This window comes from Haemaphysalis longicornis, unplaced genomic scaffold, assembly GCF_048455015.1.
Source record: "Haemaphysalis longicornis isolate Haplotype H1 unplaced genomic scaffold, Haemaphysalis longicornis Haplotype H1 scaffold_13, whole genome shotgun sequence".
In the NCBI taxonomy this organism is placed as follows: Eukaryota; Metazoa; Arthropoda; class Arachnida; order Ixodida; family Ixodidae; genus Haemaphysalis; species Haemaphysalis longicornis.
The window spans coordinates 93857438-93872577 of record NW_027526233.1 but is presented as its reverse complement, the minus strand read 5'-3'; the positions used below and the strand labels follow the sequence as shown (position 1 = coordinate 93872577).

The 15140-nt window shown below is 45.2% G+C and overlaps 1 protein-coding gene across 1 annotated transcript in view; it reads right to left on the bottom strand.

Moving 5' to 3' along the window:
- Positions 1-189: 189 nt before the first annotated feature.
- The window catches only part of LOC144164409 (papilin-like), a 57198-nt gene continuing 42247 nt past the window's right edge, over positions 190-15140 (bottom strand). The window contains exons 15-16 of the mRNA XM_077694934.1: positions 12903-13076; positions 190-413 (exon numbers count right to left, since the gene is read on the bottom strand). Of these exons, the coding sequence (XP_077551060.1) occupies positions 205-413; positions 12903-13076 (383 nt within the window). The 3' untranslated portion in view covers positions 190-204. The remainder of the gene's footprint in view (positions 414-12902; positions 13077-15140) is intronic.

The following is a 15140-nucleotide window of genomic DNA, read 5'->3' as shown; positions in this document are numbered from 1 at the left end:
CTGAAAACAAATGGCGAGTGCACTTTCGGGACATGTATAGAAATGATACAACAGAGAGCGGTAAGAGTTTCTCACTTTCAAACAAGAAAATAGCAGTACCATATTCCAGGGTTTATGGAATTTACGCGTTCAGCAAGTTCAGCAAAAAAGTATGACGTCATCTGTCGGACAGATATAGAATACTTGAGTGGCTTGTATGAAAGGCTAACAACAAACGTTTTTACCCTCTGGGCGGAGGCAGGTCGATTCACAGTCCTCCTTGGTGGGATACTTGTTATCGTTGCCATCACATCCGCCGTACGTGAACTGCTTGCAATGGCCCTCGGTAGAGTCGTAGGCCCACAACAGGACATGAGCCCTGCACGGTCCTGTTTCAGCCCTGGCGAGACATTTCCGCTCGTAGTCGGTGGTTGCTACAGAATAGAAAAATGAGAATCTTGAATGGCTTTCGCGTGACCGTTATCTGGCATCCTTAAATCTCTCAGTCGATACTCAAATAGAAATTTGCTCATCGCGCTCAATATCGTATTTATGATGAGCGGTGAGGGGTATATTTTTTAATATATCGATATTGTGTTTCCGCCGGTGGTAGTTTGAATAAATGTTAGTTGTTTCGTATAGCGGAATATTCAATCAGCTGCACAAATTCCGTGTAGGTACAGCCTTGTTCTTCCAAGACAACTTGATTTTGCTGCATATATATACAAAAAACGCGACTGGTTCATTGGGCATGGCGCCATCTGCAAACATGTCTAAGCACATATCTACGAGGTCTATGCATTTCGGGTACAAGACCTAAGATCGGCTGGATAGCTAGGTTGTAAAATTGTGTCGATTCGCGTAGTGCAAGCCAGACCTCTAAAGAAAGTATTAGGCAGTTTGTTTATAGTAATAACTAGCTAAAAGTATTGCTTGATTGGCTGCTACAAATCGAGAAGCGACCTCTGTAAGGACATTTTTACTGAAAGCATCAGCTTTCTGGTGGCTATAGCATCACCTTTAGCATATCTGCAATTTTACGCTGCTTAATGGTGTGATATTGTATATTGCATGACACAAAAAATTAGGAAAAACAAGGTTTCCTCGTTTAGAGATACCGCTCCTTTCTAGCATTCCTCTGAAGATGGTTCAAATCCCTCAGGTGACTTTTTTACTTATTCGTTTGTTTGTCTGGACACGATATTTCTTACGCATTTTATGTCTTTAGGGTGCATTTATGCTTTATTTACTCATTGACCGGTACATTTGTATCCTTTAGGCCAGTTTTATATTTTCTTTTGCACTTTTCAGTCTTCAGTGGTTTGGTCACTCTTCTGTAGGTTTTGCCTACTTTTCCTCAATATTTTTGCGCATTAGTTTGACTGTATCTGCGGATAGTTGTGTTCGAATTTCTTTTAAAGTTGGCTGCTTCTGACGCTCTTAATTGGCTTGCAACTTTCCCGTAGAAAATTAGCAAATGCTAGCTGCAGGTACTTATGTGCATGTTTGTTTTTATTAGGGAGTACTTTGTCCCTTTAGGTTGGTTTTAGCGGTTATAACTGCATTTCGAATGATTTTTATCGGTTATAGTTATGCTGTCAAACGTGGTCCGAACAGGCACGGGACCAAGGGGATACGGCTTGTTTCTAAGCTGTAAGGAAGTTGAAAAAGGTAAACCTATACCCTTTTCCCTCAATAGGGGTTTTATGATGAAACCATACTGGGCCTCGTGCCACCAAATGCCTGCATCGTCTTCTCGAAATATTATATACCCGAAAATGTTGATGTGGGAAGCCGCACATTCCTAGAGACCAAAGCAACCAGCCACGAATATCCATATACGTAGTTTGGTTGGTACAAAAAACGATGTGGTGACAGGGACTCTTTAAGCGACTTAATGTAGTGCACTTCAAGGCATCTTGCCTGCTTTGCGCTGCTCGCGTATAAACCCAATAAGAAATTGCAAGCCATTCTACTGCTCATACTCAAAAGTTTTAAAAACACCATTCATAAGTAACATGTATGAACCATAATTCTGTCCCGTACGATGGCGTGTTAATAAGCAAACAGGCGTGAACTTTTCTTCAGAATACAGCGATTCGAGTAACGAATATCAAATGAAGACATTCATCAGAGTAAAAACGAATATGTTGATAAATTTACCCTTTTTTGGGGTGAAGAACGGTCAAATCGGAATTTGAACACGTGTTACTCGCGATCCGCAATCGCAGATTATTTACTTTTTTTTCTTGGGTATTTCAGGCAGTACTACGTTTAAGGCCATGTGTGTTCATTACTTCCTTAGCGAGTACCTTTATGCCTCAAATGTTTACTTGATCTTACAAACATACGTACACAATTAATAATAAAGCGTCTTCAGAGCCAAGTAAAATTAAAGTGAATAATTGTTTTTAATACCCACACTACACCTCTATTTCACTTCAACCTCCAGTGCTCGGAAATTATAATAAAAAAACACTGATTTGTTTAACAAAATCTTATCTGTATCAATTCATACCTCATTCTTGTGCAAATTTAATTGTAAATTACAGAGGAGAATTCCAGCCCATCACATACCTTCCCACCCCATTCTCGTCTTCCCATGTGATCATGAGAATATGGAACTCGCTGTTGTCACTACATTACCAAAGCATTTTAAATGAAAAATTTATGCTTTGAGAAGAAATGTCCGAAGTGATGTGCTAGGGTTTATTGTAGAACAGCAGAGTACACCAGTACCGCTGCAAAAGATGTAAAATAGAGGAGGAGATGTCGAATGTTTAGCAACAATTAGCTTCTGCTTCTTATGTACCCGGGTAATAGTTTACGAGCTTCGACGCTTACAATTTTGAAAGATTTTTTTAGTTTTTCCTCACACCCGGAAAAAAATACTGCCTTCAACTAATGTCACATTTTGAACTTTTCGGCATAGAACCACAAAATGTACATAATTTCTCCTAATTGAATGCTTATTCGTAGGACTCCGACACCACTTGCATGCATGTTGAATTTTTAAAGCAAGAAATGGCATACGTAGCAATTTCGCATCCCATTACGGTTTTATATTTTCTGATTATTTCTTCCTCCCAATGATGAACAAATACACTAATATAGCAACAAAATCACTGAGCTGCCCCAAATATTTATCCTCGTGAACACGTAAGCCGTGATGCTTTTCAAGTCTTTTTGATTTGTGTTTCCCTCAGTGTATTTGAGAATTTTTTTTTTGCTTTTATGTTGTTTCCTGAGAGCTGAGTATTAGCTCATTTTGGTTTATTTTGTATTTCGAGTAATATAGTTTGTATTCCGGTGTTTTTTCTATTCGAACAGTTTCTTGAAGTTACCTTTATTTAAATGTGTAAAATCGCAAATCCGGCCAGAAAAGAGCTTATAAGAATGGCCAGTTTCTGCAATATCATTAATGGTTCTGCAGTTGCTTTTAGAGTTGGTATATTTTTGTTTTCAGTTTTGGTTGGTTGTATGATACACATATTGGTTTCTTAATCCCCATAATGTTCATTTTTCTTTCCCTGCTAAGTTTTTTTAATTGCGGTACACCGCGTATTGTAATGTAGTTATTATATTGATTCAAGGTGTGTATGTAGGAAAAAAATGTTTGCGCAAATGTAGGGGTTGTACATTTATCCCCTTAAGACAAGTGTTTCTTCGTGTTGCCTCTTCCTTTAGGACGCTTTTTGTTCTTTTTCTCTTCGTTTAGAAGAGAGACATGTAGGACACACTTTGTTTCTATGACTATGTCTTTTGTTGTTGCCTTTTATTTTAATGGCGAAGGCACCTTAGGGCCCCGTTTGTCGGCGTCCCATCAAGTCGTCGTCTTATGTCGTCTTAGTATCATGTAGTCATGGGGCTAAAAGTCATTGACACTCATTTTCTAACGCCTCATGCTGGAACGTAACGCACACTAAAATAACTCAAAGGGACACTCGTGTTTTCTAACGCCTCGAGCTAGAACATCTAATCTCCGTGAGAAAAACGCGTACTAAAAGAACACATCGGGGCACTCGTTTGCCAACGCCTCGCTCTAAAACGCTTCCTGCTTGAAAGACAAGACATACAGCAAAGCTGCACACCCCTACCCCGTAATTGTTTTATCTCCGTTGCAAACAAACGCTAAGGTGCCAGGAATACATGTTTACACTGAAAGCCTCGCCCCTCCCTAGATTTCCCGTTACAATTTTATTTACGTGGGCAAAGGTTCCAAGGGGCCAAGGATAAACATACGCACGACATGATTCACCCCCCCTCCCAATTTTTACGTTAGTGAAGGTGGCGAAGAATGTTTTAGCTGTTCGACCGAACTTCTCTATTTCCACCATGGATCTAACTAATTGTGATACGAGCGGCACTCACGCATTTTTTTGTGTTGAAGTAAAGGCTTTTGCTAGATTCTAGCATTTTCAGAAGCTTTTTTTTAAAATTAGGTTGTGTAGCTCTTTTGGTCGCATGTTATTTCAAGGGTGAAGTACCTCAGGGGCTAGAGATGTCTGCGTGTCTTCTCATCTCATGTGGTCACGCTCCTGTAAGCGTACTTCCTTAGCAAACTTCGGCGTGTGACACCGCCTTCGTTTCCGTCACTCTGTCTGTACTTTAATTGCCTAAATTCGGTTAAACGCAAGAGCTGGCGCCAATGCCTCAGAGACCGCGCGATGAACTCGTCACAAGATACGACTTGGAAGCGCAGGACCCTCGCCAACACTGGCAGCCTGAGGATGAGGAAGAAGAACCGCATAAATTGATTATTCATATTGACTGGGAATAAATACGCGATTGCTTATTGTATATAACAAATGCACATATGTATATAGTTGAAACAAAATCATCCTCTGCCTGTCATTGCCCATTAGCAGCTATTTTCATGCGGAAAACACCGGTGCACAGTCCTTGCTTCGCCCGTCCCCAGGTTTCACGCGAATGCAGATGGCAAGGGTTTTTTTCTGTTCGTGTAGTTGCGAAGATGCATGATATAACAGTTTTAAAATACTATAGTACGTTCACAGCTGCATTGTAATTCCCGTGCTTTTCTTTTTTGATTACGTGCAATTCTTCTTAATTTAGGCAAATATAATAATATAGGTGTTATCACGGCCAATTACGCAAGTTGTGCAAATGGAACACATTACAACGGTTTCTGTTTATCCAAATGTTCTTCCGCGTTATCATCGTTTTGGGGAACTGGGTATGGTGCTCGTAATTGTAGGTGCCCATTTTGTAGGACGACTCGCATCCAAGTGACATTTTTGCTTGACATTTTGCCTATTTATTTGTTGGAACACTTTTTGTTGTCATTGTGTATTTTTACGTCTAAAGTTGTTTTGGGAACTAGCTTTGTTAACCCTACAGTAAAGATTACAGGTTTTAATCCCCGCAACCGTGGAAATGTTGCCCAACCTTGAACTCACATAGTTGGCGTGTTTTCCCGACTTTTATTACCGTTTCTTCGTTATTTACGCTCCTCGTGCAGAATTTAGGGTTCGTTTTATTCTCCTAGAACTGTGTGGTGTTGTTGCTCCCCTAGCAGAATATATATATTGTAACGAAGAGTATGAGCGGACGCCTCAGAGCAAGTAGAACTAACGCAGCGCTATCCGCCGATGCGGGTATGCGGTGCATCAGGTGTAAGAAGACGAAGAAGCAGAAGAACGCTCGGCGCCTGGTCTCGCGGAACCCTGCTCTCGGCTCTTGCGTCTGCACGCCTCGACCGTGAATAAACCCCTCTCTAAGCGACTACCCAGGCGTCGGCTATCTCCTTTACAAGTGGTGGAGGAGCCGGGGTATCGATCCAGTCCTGGAACTCCGGAGCCGCAAACTCCCCGCAGCCATGAACACCGGAGGCAGCCAGAGCGCTGCGCCATCGCCGCCGACTGTGATGTGCTCCGGGGGCGTACGTGAGCGAGATCCACCGGGCTTCAACGGCGCCGATGAAAATGACGCGGAAGATTGGCTGGCATCATTCGAGCGAGTGAGTACGCATAATCAATGGAATGAAGCTACGAAACTAAGCAAAGTGAGCTTCTCCCTGCACGCCGTCGCTGAACTTTGGTACGGGAACAACGCGCATCGCTTCAAGACGTGGGCTGATTTCAAGGCTGATTTTTTGTTTACTTTTGGCCGCCCAGCAGTCCGAAAGCTTCACGCAGAACAGCGCTTGCGCGAACGGGCACAGCGTGCGGGTGAAACTTTCACAAGTTATATTGAAGATGTTGTCGACCTCTGCAAACGGATAAACAGCAATATGACTGAACACGACAAAGTCAAGCACATACTGAAAGGCATTGACGACGACGCTTTTCAGATGTTGCTGGCTAAAAACCCGCAAACGGATAGCGACATCATCAGTAATTGCCTGTCTTACGAGGAGCTGCGCAAAGAGCGGGCACTCACGAGGCGCAAAGTCATGCATGAGCCCTTGGCAAGCCTAGCCACTGATGCCAATGAGAATCCCGCCATGCTCCAGCACATCAAGCAATTGGTGCGAGAAGAGGTCGCTCGCCAGCTGTCCCTGCTGCCGTACACGGAACCGCCGCGCTCCCCACTTGCCGCTACTGTTCGTCACGTCATCCAAGAGCAGGTTGCCGAAGGACTCCCTTGTGTACGCCCGCATCCTCCTGTGGCCGCTCCTTTGACCTACGCCGATAACACCGCTAGACCATTTGCCGACGTCGCTGCGCCCAGGATTTTCCACGACGCCACGCCGACACTATATGCTGAGGTCGCAGCGAGGCCCAGGGTCAGCTTCCCCATGGCCGCCCCTCCCATCACCACTGTGAGGCCATCGCCGCGTTCAGGTTATCAAGCTGGCAATCCCTGGCGCACGGCCGACAACCGTCCCATCTGTTTTTCGTGTTGCGTTCCGGGACACGTGGCCCGGTACTGCCGTCGCAACATGGTACCCCCGCGAGGAATTCCCCCCAAATAGTTACCGTTCGTCGCCGCCTTTCAATGTGCCGCCCACTCGTCCCCTGCTCGAGTCTGACCCGTCTGACCAGCGCGACTTCAACAATCGTCGTTCCATGTCCCCACGGCGACGCTCTCTGTCTCCTATGCGCCGCCGTCCTGCCTCCAGCGACGCGGAAAACTAGATGCCGCAGTTCCGGAGGCAAGAACTGCGTCGTCATCAAACAGCCGAAGACCTAACTTTTCCCCATCTAATGTAATTGATGTCGCCGTCGAAGGTGTCGCTACGGTCGCACTCATCGACACTGGAGCCGCCGTTTCGGTTATAGACGCAAAATTATGCCGCCGTTTAAAAAAGGTGACGACGCCACACTCGGGACTATCATTACGCACCGCTACCGCAGAACACATTTATCCCTTGGGCGCATGCACCGCACGAGTCGTCATTCAGGACATTCTGTACGTCATCGAGTTCATTGTTCTCTCATCGTGCTCACATCAAGTCATCTTGGGTTGGGATTTACTGTCACGGAACAGAGCTGTTATCAATTGCGGCCGCGCTGAAGTTGAATTCTCTCCCTTCCTGGACCTTCCTGCTACCAGTTCCCCTTTTCAAAAACTTGTCGTTGCCGAGGATACCACCATTCCACCATCTGCTGCCGTCCTCGTGAGTTTATCCTGCAGCGCTGTCTCTGAGGGAAACGTTCTCTTTACGCCGTCCTCCCTGTTCGTTTATCGCCGATCTATTTCGTTGCCCTTCGCCATGTTGACTGTTACGGACGGCCGCACCAGAATCGTTGTCGTAATCCCGACTCCTGCTCCCGTTCCCTGCTCCGCGGTGAATGTCTCGGCACCATTGAGCCGACAGGATCTGCCGTCGTCGTAGATGTGTCCGACGATTTGCCGCATGTTGAGATCGACGCGCTCTCTTCTCCATGTCCAACGTCGCCGCCTCCCTCGGAAGTTTTCCGTCATGCTATCGACGCAAATCTCACTCCACAAGAACGAGACCAACTTCTGCAGTTGCTACATCGATTTCAGTCGTCCTTCGATTCTGCAACGACATCACTCGGGCGAACGTCAACTGTAACACACCACATCGACACCGGATCCCACGCACCTGTACGGCAGCGACCCTACCGCGTGTCCACCACTGAACGCCACATTATTGACGATCAGGTAGACGACATGCTGCAGCGTGGTGTTATCCGCCCATCAAACAGTCCATGGGCCTCCCCTGTTGTCCTTGTGAAGAAGAAAGATGGCTCCATCCGCTTTGTGTTGACTACCGACGTCTAAACAAGATTACTAGCAAGGATGTCTACCCTCTGCCACGAATAGATGATGCCCTCGACTGCTTGCAGGGAGCTGAATTTTTCTCCTCCCTCGACTTACGCTCAGGTTATTGGCAAGTCCCCATGGCAGACGCAGATCGACCTAAAACGGCGTTCGTTACTCCCGACGGCTTGTACGAATTTAACGTCATGCCGTTCGGTCTATGTAACGCGCCCGCAACATTCGAAAGAATGATGGACAACATTCTTCGTGGCCTGAAGTGGAAGACTTGTTTGTGCTACCTTGACGACGTCGTGGTATTTTCTCGGGATTTCTCGACGCATCTCGTTCGCCTAGACCAAATACTGACGTGCATGTCGGCAGCAGGACTCCAACTGAATTTAAAAAAATGTCACTTTGGTGCTCGGCAGCTGATGATCCTCGGCCACATCGTTAGCAAGGATGGAATCCTTCTCGATCCAGCTAAGCTCCGTGCGGTGGCGGAATTCCCGAAACCTACCACGCAGAAGGCTCTTCGCAGCTTCCTCGGCCTGTGCTCTTATTTCCGCCGCTTCATACGCAACTTTGCATCCATCAGCGCTCCGCTAACTCAGCTCCTCGGTGGCGACAATGGCCTCTCAGCGTGGTCACAGGCTTGCGACGACGCGTTTGTCACACTACGCCGTCTGTTGACATCTCCGCCCATCTTGAGGCATTTCGACCCCACGGCCCCGACGGAAATCCACACTGACGCCAGCGGCATCGGGTTGGGAGCAGTCCTAGCTCAGAGGAAGCGCGGATTTGATGAATACGTGGTCGCCTACGCCAGTCGCACCCTCACAAAAGCAGAGACAAACTATTCAGTCACTGAGAAAGAATGTCTAGCCATTGTTTGGGCCCTTACGAAGTTCAGACCCTACCTATATGGCCGCCCCTTCGACGTTGTAACCGATCACCACGCGCTTTGCTGGTTGTCCTCGCTAAAAGACCCAGCAGGTCGTCTTGCGCGGTGGGCTCTCCGTCTGCAGGACTACAATATTCGTGTTGTATATCGCTCAGGACGCAAGCACAACGACGCTGATGCCCTTTCGCGTTCTCCTTTGACATCTGATGCTGACAGCGTTTCCAGCGCAAGCTGCTATGTAGCTCCCCTGGACGCTGCCTCCATGCCAACCGAGCAACGCAAAGACCCGTGGATCGCTGCCCTTTACGACCATCTGTCCAGTGCCACCCCAACTGCAGCGTCTCGGGCACTTAGGCGCCAGGCATCTCACTTTGCCATTCATAACAACGTGTTGTATCGACGCAACTATCACTCCGACGGGCGCAAGTGGCTTCTCGTCATCCCCCGCCACTTGCGCTCAGAAATATGTGGTTCCTTTCACAGTGAGCCTCATTGTGCCCACGCCGGTGCCCTGAAGACCTACCGACGTCTTCGGCTCCGATACTACTGGCGGGGCATGTACAGCTTTGTGCACCAGTACGTTCGCTCTTGCACACACTGTCAGCGCCGTAAATCCCCGCCTCAGCGTTCGTCCGGCCCCATGCAACCGTTACCTTGTCCAATGAGACCATTCGACCGCATCGGAATTGATCTGTATGGCCCTCTCCCTTGCACCGCGGCTGGCAACCGCTGGGTCATCGTAGCTGTTGACCATCTTACCCGGTACGCCGAGACTGCTGCGTTACCTGCTGCTACGGCCCGCGACGTTGCGTCCTTCCTTCTTCGCCATTTTATTCTGCGTCATGGAGCGCCCCGCGAACTCCTCAGTGACCGCGGTAAGGTTTTCCTATCGGAAGTCATCGAGGCGCTTTTGACAGCATGCCGTACCGTCCATCGCACCACTACGGCCTACCATCCGCAGTGCAACGGCCTAACCGAGCGCTTCAACCGTACACTGGGCGACATGCTGGCTATGTATGTGGCGTCGGATCACTCTGACTGGGATGTCCTGCTTCCATTCGTCACATACGCTTATAATACCGCCACACAGTCCACAACCGGCTTTTCTCCCTTTTTTCTTTTGTATGGGCGTGAGCCCTCCTGCCCCATCGACACGATTCTTCCATACCACGCCGATGCTTCCGAAACCAGGCCGATTTCTGACGTTGTAAAACATGCCGAAGAGTGCCGTCAGCTAGCGCGATCCTTCACGACCGAAGAACAAGCTCGCCAGAAGACTCGCCATGATGAGTCCACACCTGCCTGCAGCTTTTCGCCCGGCTCTCTCGTCTGGCTGTGGGTCCCGAATAAGTCACCTGGGCTATCTACTAAACTGCTTTCGAGATACCACGGCCCTTACCGCGTTGTTGAACGCACGTCTCCAGTAAATTACGTTGTCGAGCCGGTCACCCCTTCTGCCGACCAGCGCTGTCGCGGCCGTGAGCTCGTTCACATTCAGCGCCTCAAAGCTTACGTCGAACCACTCATCGTATCGTCTCCGTGAGACGCCAGGATGGCTCCTCTTTGACGGGGGGGTGATTGTAACGAAGAGTATGAGCGGACGCCTCAGAGCAAGTAGAACTAACGCAGCGCTATCCGCCGATGCGGGTATGCGGTGCATCAGGTGTAAGAAGACGAAGAAGCAGAAGAACGCTCGGCGCCTGGTCTCGCGGAACCCTGCTCTCGGCTCTTGCGTCTGCACGCCTCGACCGTGAATAAACCCCTCTCTAAGCGACTACCCAGGCGTCGGCTATCTCCTTTACAATATATATATATATATATATATATATATATATATATATATATATATATATATATATATATATATATATATATATATATATATATATATATATATATATATATATATATATGCATGCATGCACCGGCATACTTACACACATACATACATACATACTTACATAATACAGTAAAAGCTCGTTAATTGGAAATCCCATAATTAGAATGCGTCGGTACCCACAACGGTTTAATGGAACTATGATCCCTGGTTTCCATCACAGCTCGCCCAAATCGCCCCAGATTGATTACAACCAGTTGTAAATTCAAACCAAACAAACGTTGCTAGAGATGCAAAACAAGAAACAGAAAAACAACAGCGTCGCGGGTGCGCAACACCGCCGCAACAGCTTATTTCTCTTCTACAGAGGGCGCTGCGCCACCACCGCCAGTACTCGGGCGCATGCCATTATTATTTGCGAAACATTAGTTACCACATCACCGGCCACAAGCGTGTGGAAGTGCCTAATTCCCGATAAAGAGTGCAGAGGAGGCTTCGTTGCGTCCTGTCCGCGCAGTGTGGCACGATTTCCATTCATTCTAGCGCCCGCCCTTTAACACGAACTCCGCTTAATTCAAACAATTTTATGGCCCCCTTCGAGCTCGAATTAGAGAGCTTTTTGTGTATATATGTATATATGTATGTATGTATATATATATATATATATATATATATATATATATATATATATATATATATATATATATATATATATATATAGACTGAAAAGATAAAAACTCACACAGAGCGCGAAAAAAATAAGGTTAGTAGAGACAGAGACAAACGAGAAAGACGTAGAAAATAAAAATAAATTTACTGACGTTTCAGGGAGAGGCCTCCCTTTCTTCAGAGTAAAAAATAAGTTCGTTTCAGAGTTATATATATACAGAAAATGTAGCAAGCGCGAGGGCAAGGTAGGAGGAGGGAGAGTTTGTACAAATGGATCATGGTTGGTGGGTACCAAAAGAATGAAGAGAGAGCGGGAAAATTAATTACAAAAAGGACAATAAGAACACACAGTCAGTCACGCGGTACAAACTTGGAAAAAAAGAGAGATTTTTTCTTCACTTTCTTTCTTTCTTTCCAAATTCTTAATCTGTTTCAATGATCTACCACATCCTCCCCTTTGCTTTCTGAGGTTTTCTCGACTGCCAACCCTTATTTCTATATATATATATATATATATATATATATATATATATATATATATATATATAAGGCGCAATAAAACTTGGAAAATTGTAGAGAACACAACAAGAGAATACTGCGAACAATGTAGAAACCACGATTGTTGCTAGCACCCCTTATATAGGGCTGGGCCACCAGGTGAGAGGAGAGAAGGAGAGAATGATGTAGAATGCAGGAAGCGGATTGGTGCGGGAGCATACAGGGGGAGAAAATGAGGGGGAAAGAGGGTTGTATAGTTTCAGCCGCGAAGCCCGTAAGAGGGCAGTCGGCCTGGGATTATATTCTGGAAAATTCTTAGAGAGCAATGATGAGAGTGTGTTTGTTGCCCCGCCACACGGGTTACGGAAAGATTCTCAGAAACACCGGAAGCACAACAGTCGATGAGAGGAGTCTCTTTTAGAAGCCATCTGCAAGCAACTCGTCAAAATAAAAGGTAGAGAAGGGGGAAAATTACTAGGTCAAGGAAAAAAGAAAAAAAGGAAAAACCACACACAAGCACGCCAAAGAAAAAGCAATAGCCGCACAACTGAAATGGCACGTGTCACCATCAGCAACATTCCAGTACCGGCCTTTTCTTAAACTCGAAAACAAAAAAAAATTTAGAGAGACGTATGGGGCACAAGACAAAGAGGAGCAAGAAGAACAGAGGAAAATAAAAATAAAATTGAATTCCAGAGAAAAGGTCGGCGCGATGTTTCCTGTTTAGTACGCACATTTATCCCTCCAACCTTTTTTCGCGAGCACTTCTACACTGGACGTTTAGAGAAGCGCAAAAATGAAATCAAATGGCAATGGCGCACTTACGGGCACAGCTGGCCATGCATTCGTGAGCGGTGTTGTAGTTGTTCCTGTTACCTCCGCATCCGCCGTACACAAACTGCTTGCAGGTGTTGGTCACCTTGTCGAAGTAATAGCGGGGAAAGTATCCCGCGCACATACCAGGGTCTGGCTTGTCGTTGCAAGCGAAGTTCTCCACCACTGCAGAATTAAAAACGCTTTTACCAAACTTCTGAAACTGAACGGATTTCTTAATTATATTACAAATAGTATGCATCCGGGGTCGTTTTTTGAATGAGTTCCTACTAGACAAAATGTGCACATAAAACATTCACGTACACCAATTTAAAAACAGTGTCTCACTACTCAGTAATCCTCTCAGATTGAACACAGATGATTTACGTTAGGGGGTAACACCTTAATGCACGACTCTAAAAAGGAGATAAGGCCAAAGTATTTTCCAAAAATGAAACTTCAGAAAACGCCAATGGCGTTGAGGAAGCCCTTCTGGTACTTGCGTGTGCGGCTGAACCCTAGCAAGTGGGTTCTGGGGTGCTTTGGGACGCTTTTATATGGAAGCAAACCGAGAAAAGGCTTTTGATAGGTAGAGTAGGATTCGCTCCTTTTCTGCATCTCAAGTGCGTGTAAACAGTTGGCGAGCCTTCTGCACGCCAATTCCTCCTATATCAGCTGTACCTTACACTTGTAACCACTCCAGAAAATCAATATTATCCCGAAGAATTTATTAACCTTTCCAGTCCTATTACACATACTTTACAAAGCGAAAATCGTCTTCTTTACGCTTTTATTGGCAGTAGGGGTGGGTTGTTAGTACAAATTCGACGTGCCTGTTTCTGAAAATTTTAATTTTTGTAATTGTTTTCCTTGGGTTGAAGCATATGTTTATTGGAAACAATATGAGACACCTTGCGGACGTAAAACAATCGGCAATCCTTCTTATTCAGCTTTCTGCACCATACTACTTTAAATTCTCTTAAAATTGGTTAGTTTAAATAAAGAAATTAGTGTGGCAAAATTAATTTGCACCAATGCTGGAGTGATGAATTGCCAAGAGCCACAAACTCTTGACAATTGTCTGTCAAGGCACCGGAGAGACAACTTTGTACAATATTTCCTACCCAGAAATATAATAAAATTAAAGTTTCTAGGCGGTCTCAGGAGGGATCTTATCGTATGATCGACATAAGCACCATAGAATTCTAGAAAATCCCGCGATAATAAAAATTCCTCATTCTCATTTTCCGTGTTTAATCCATAGAAAACTACCTTCGATAGCCTTGGCCGGTTACGACCGATATTTGAATAACATGTTTCAATTTGGATTTCAGATGAAACATAAATTTCTAGAAATACCTATTTAAAATAAAGTAGTAGTCTTAGGGAATATATACAATATATATTTGATGGCCCAATCATTGAGACAGTTTTTTTTATTCGGTGCTTTATATTGTCACTTTTTCTGGTAGCATGTCTTGTGTATTTTACGCGGAACTCAGTAGATTTGGCTGCTCTGCGAAAATGGGAATGCTGCTTCACCTAACTTCAATTTATACCCTCCTCTTCACAAAACACCGTTTGGCTTTTCACACCTGGTAACCAACTAAAACGGTTTTATCGCCATTTCAAGTCATATCTCACCTGATAAGGGGTACTACTACCGTGCAGCGAAACCGAAGGCCACGTGAACTCAAAAAATGCAATGAAGAGGTTTTTGTATGTCGGTATCAAAAATATGTCTAACATTTATGACTCACCCCAAATACTTATGTGAACTTGTTTTGCGATCACTTAAAGCGTTTTCAATTACACCCTTATTACAGGATTGTAAATAGTAAACTTTATTGCCAATCTACTCTGTTGAATGTTCAAAAATATTTTAACAGTCAGACTTTAACACTTATCCCAATATAAACGTGGTTGGAAATCACTTGAGGTCGAATTAGGCATACGGCGCAGGATTGCAAATAATAAAAATCCATTACGAATGGATTCTGTTAACGTACAAACAGTTTGACATTGACCTCAAATACTTGAATAATCTTCCATTTTCGTAACTGCGCAATGCTCTTGAAAAAGAAATGTATTGCAACATTTCAAAATATGCAAAACTATGGTGTTCTACTTGTGTTCTTCCTGCAAAACAGAAATTGAGAAAATAGACCATCAGAGATACGAAAATGGGGACCGTTTGTTTCGTGTTTCGAGAAATAACTACTTTATTCGGTGCACTTTTTTTAGCTTATG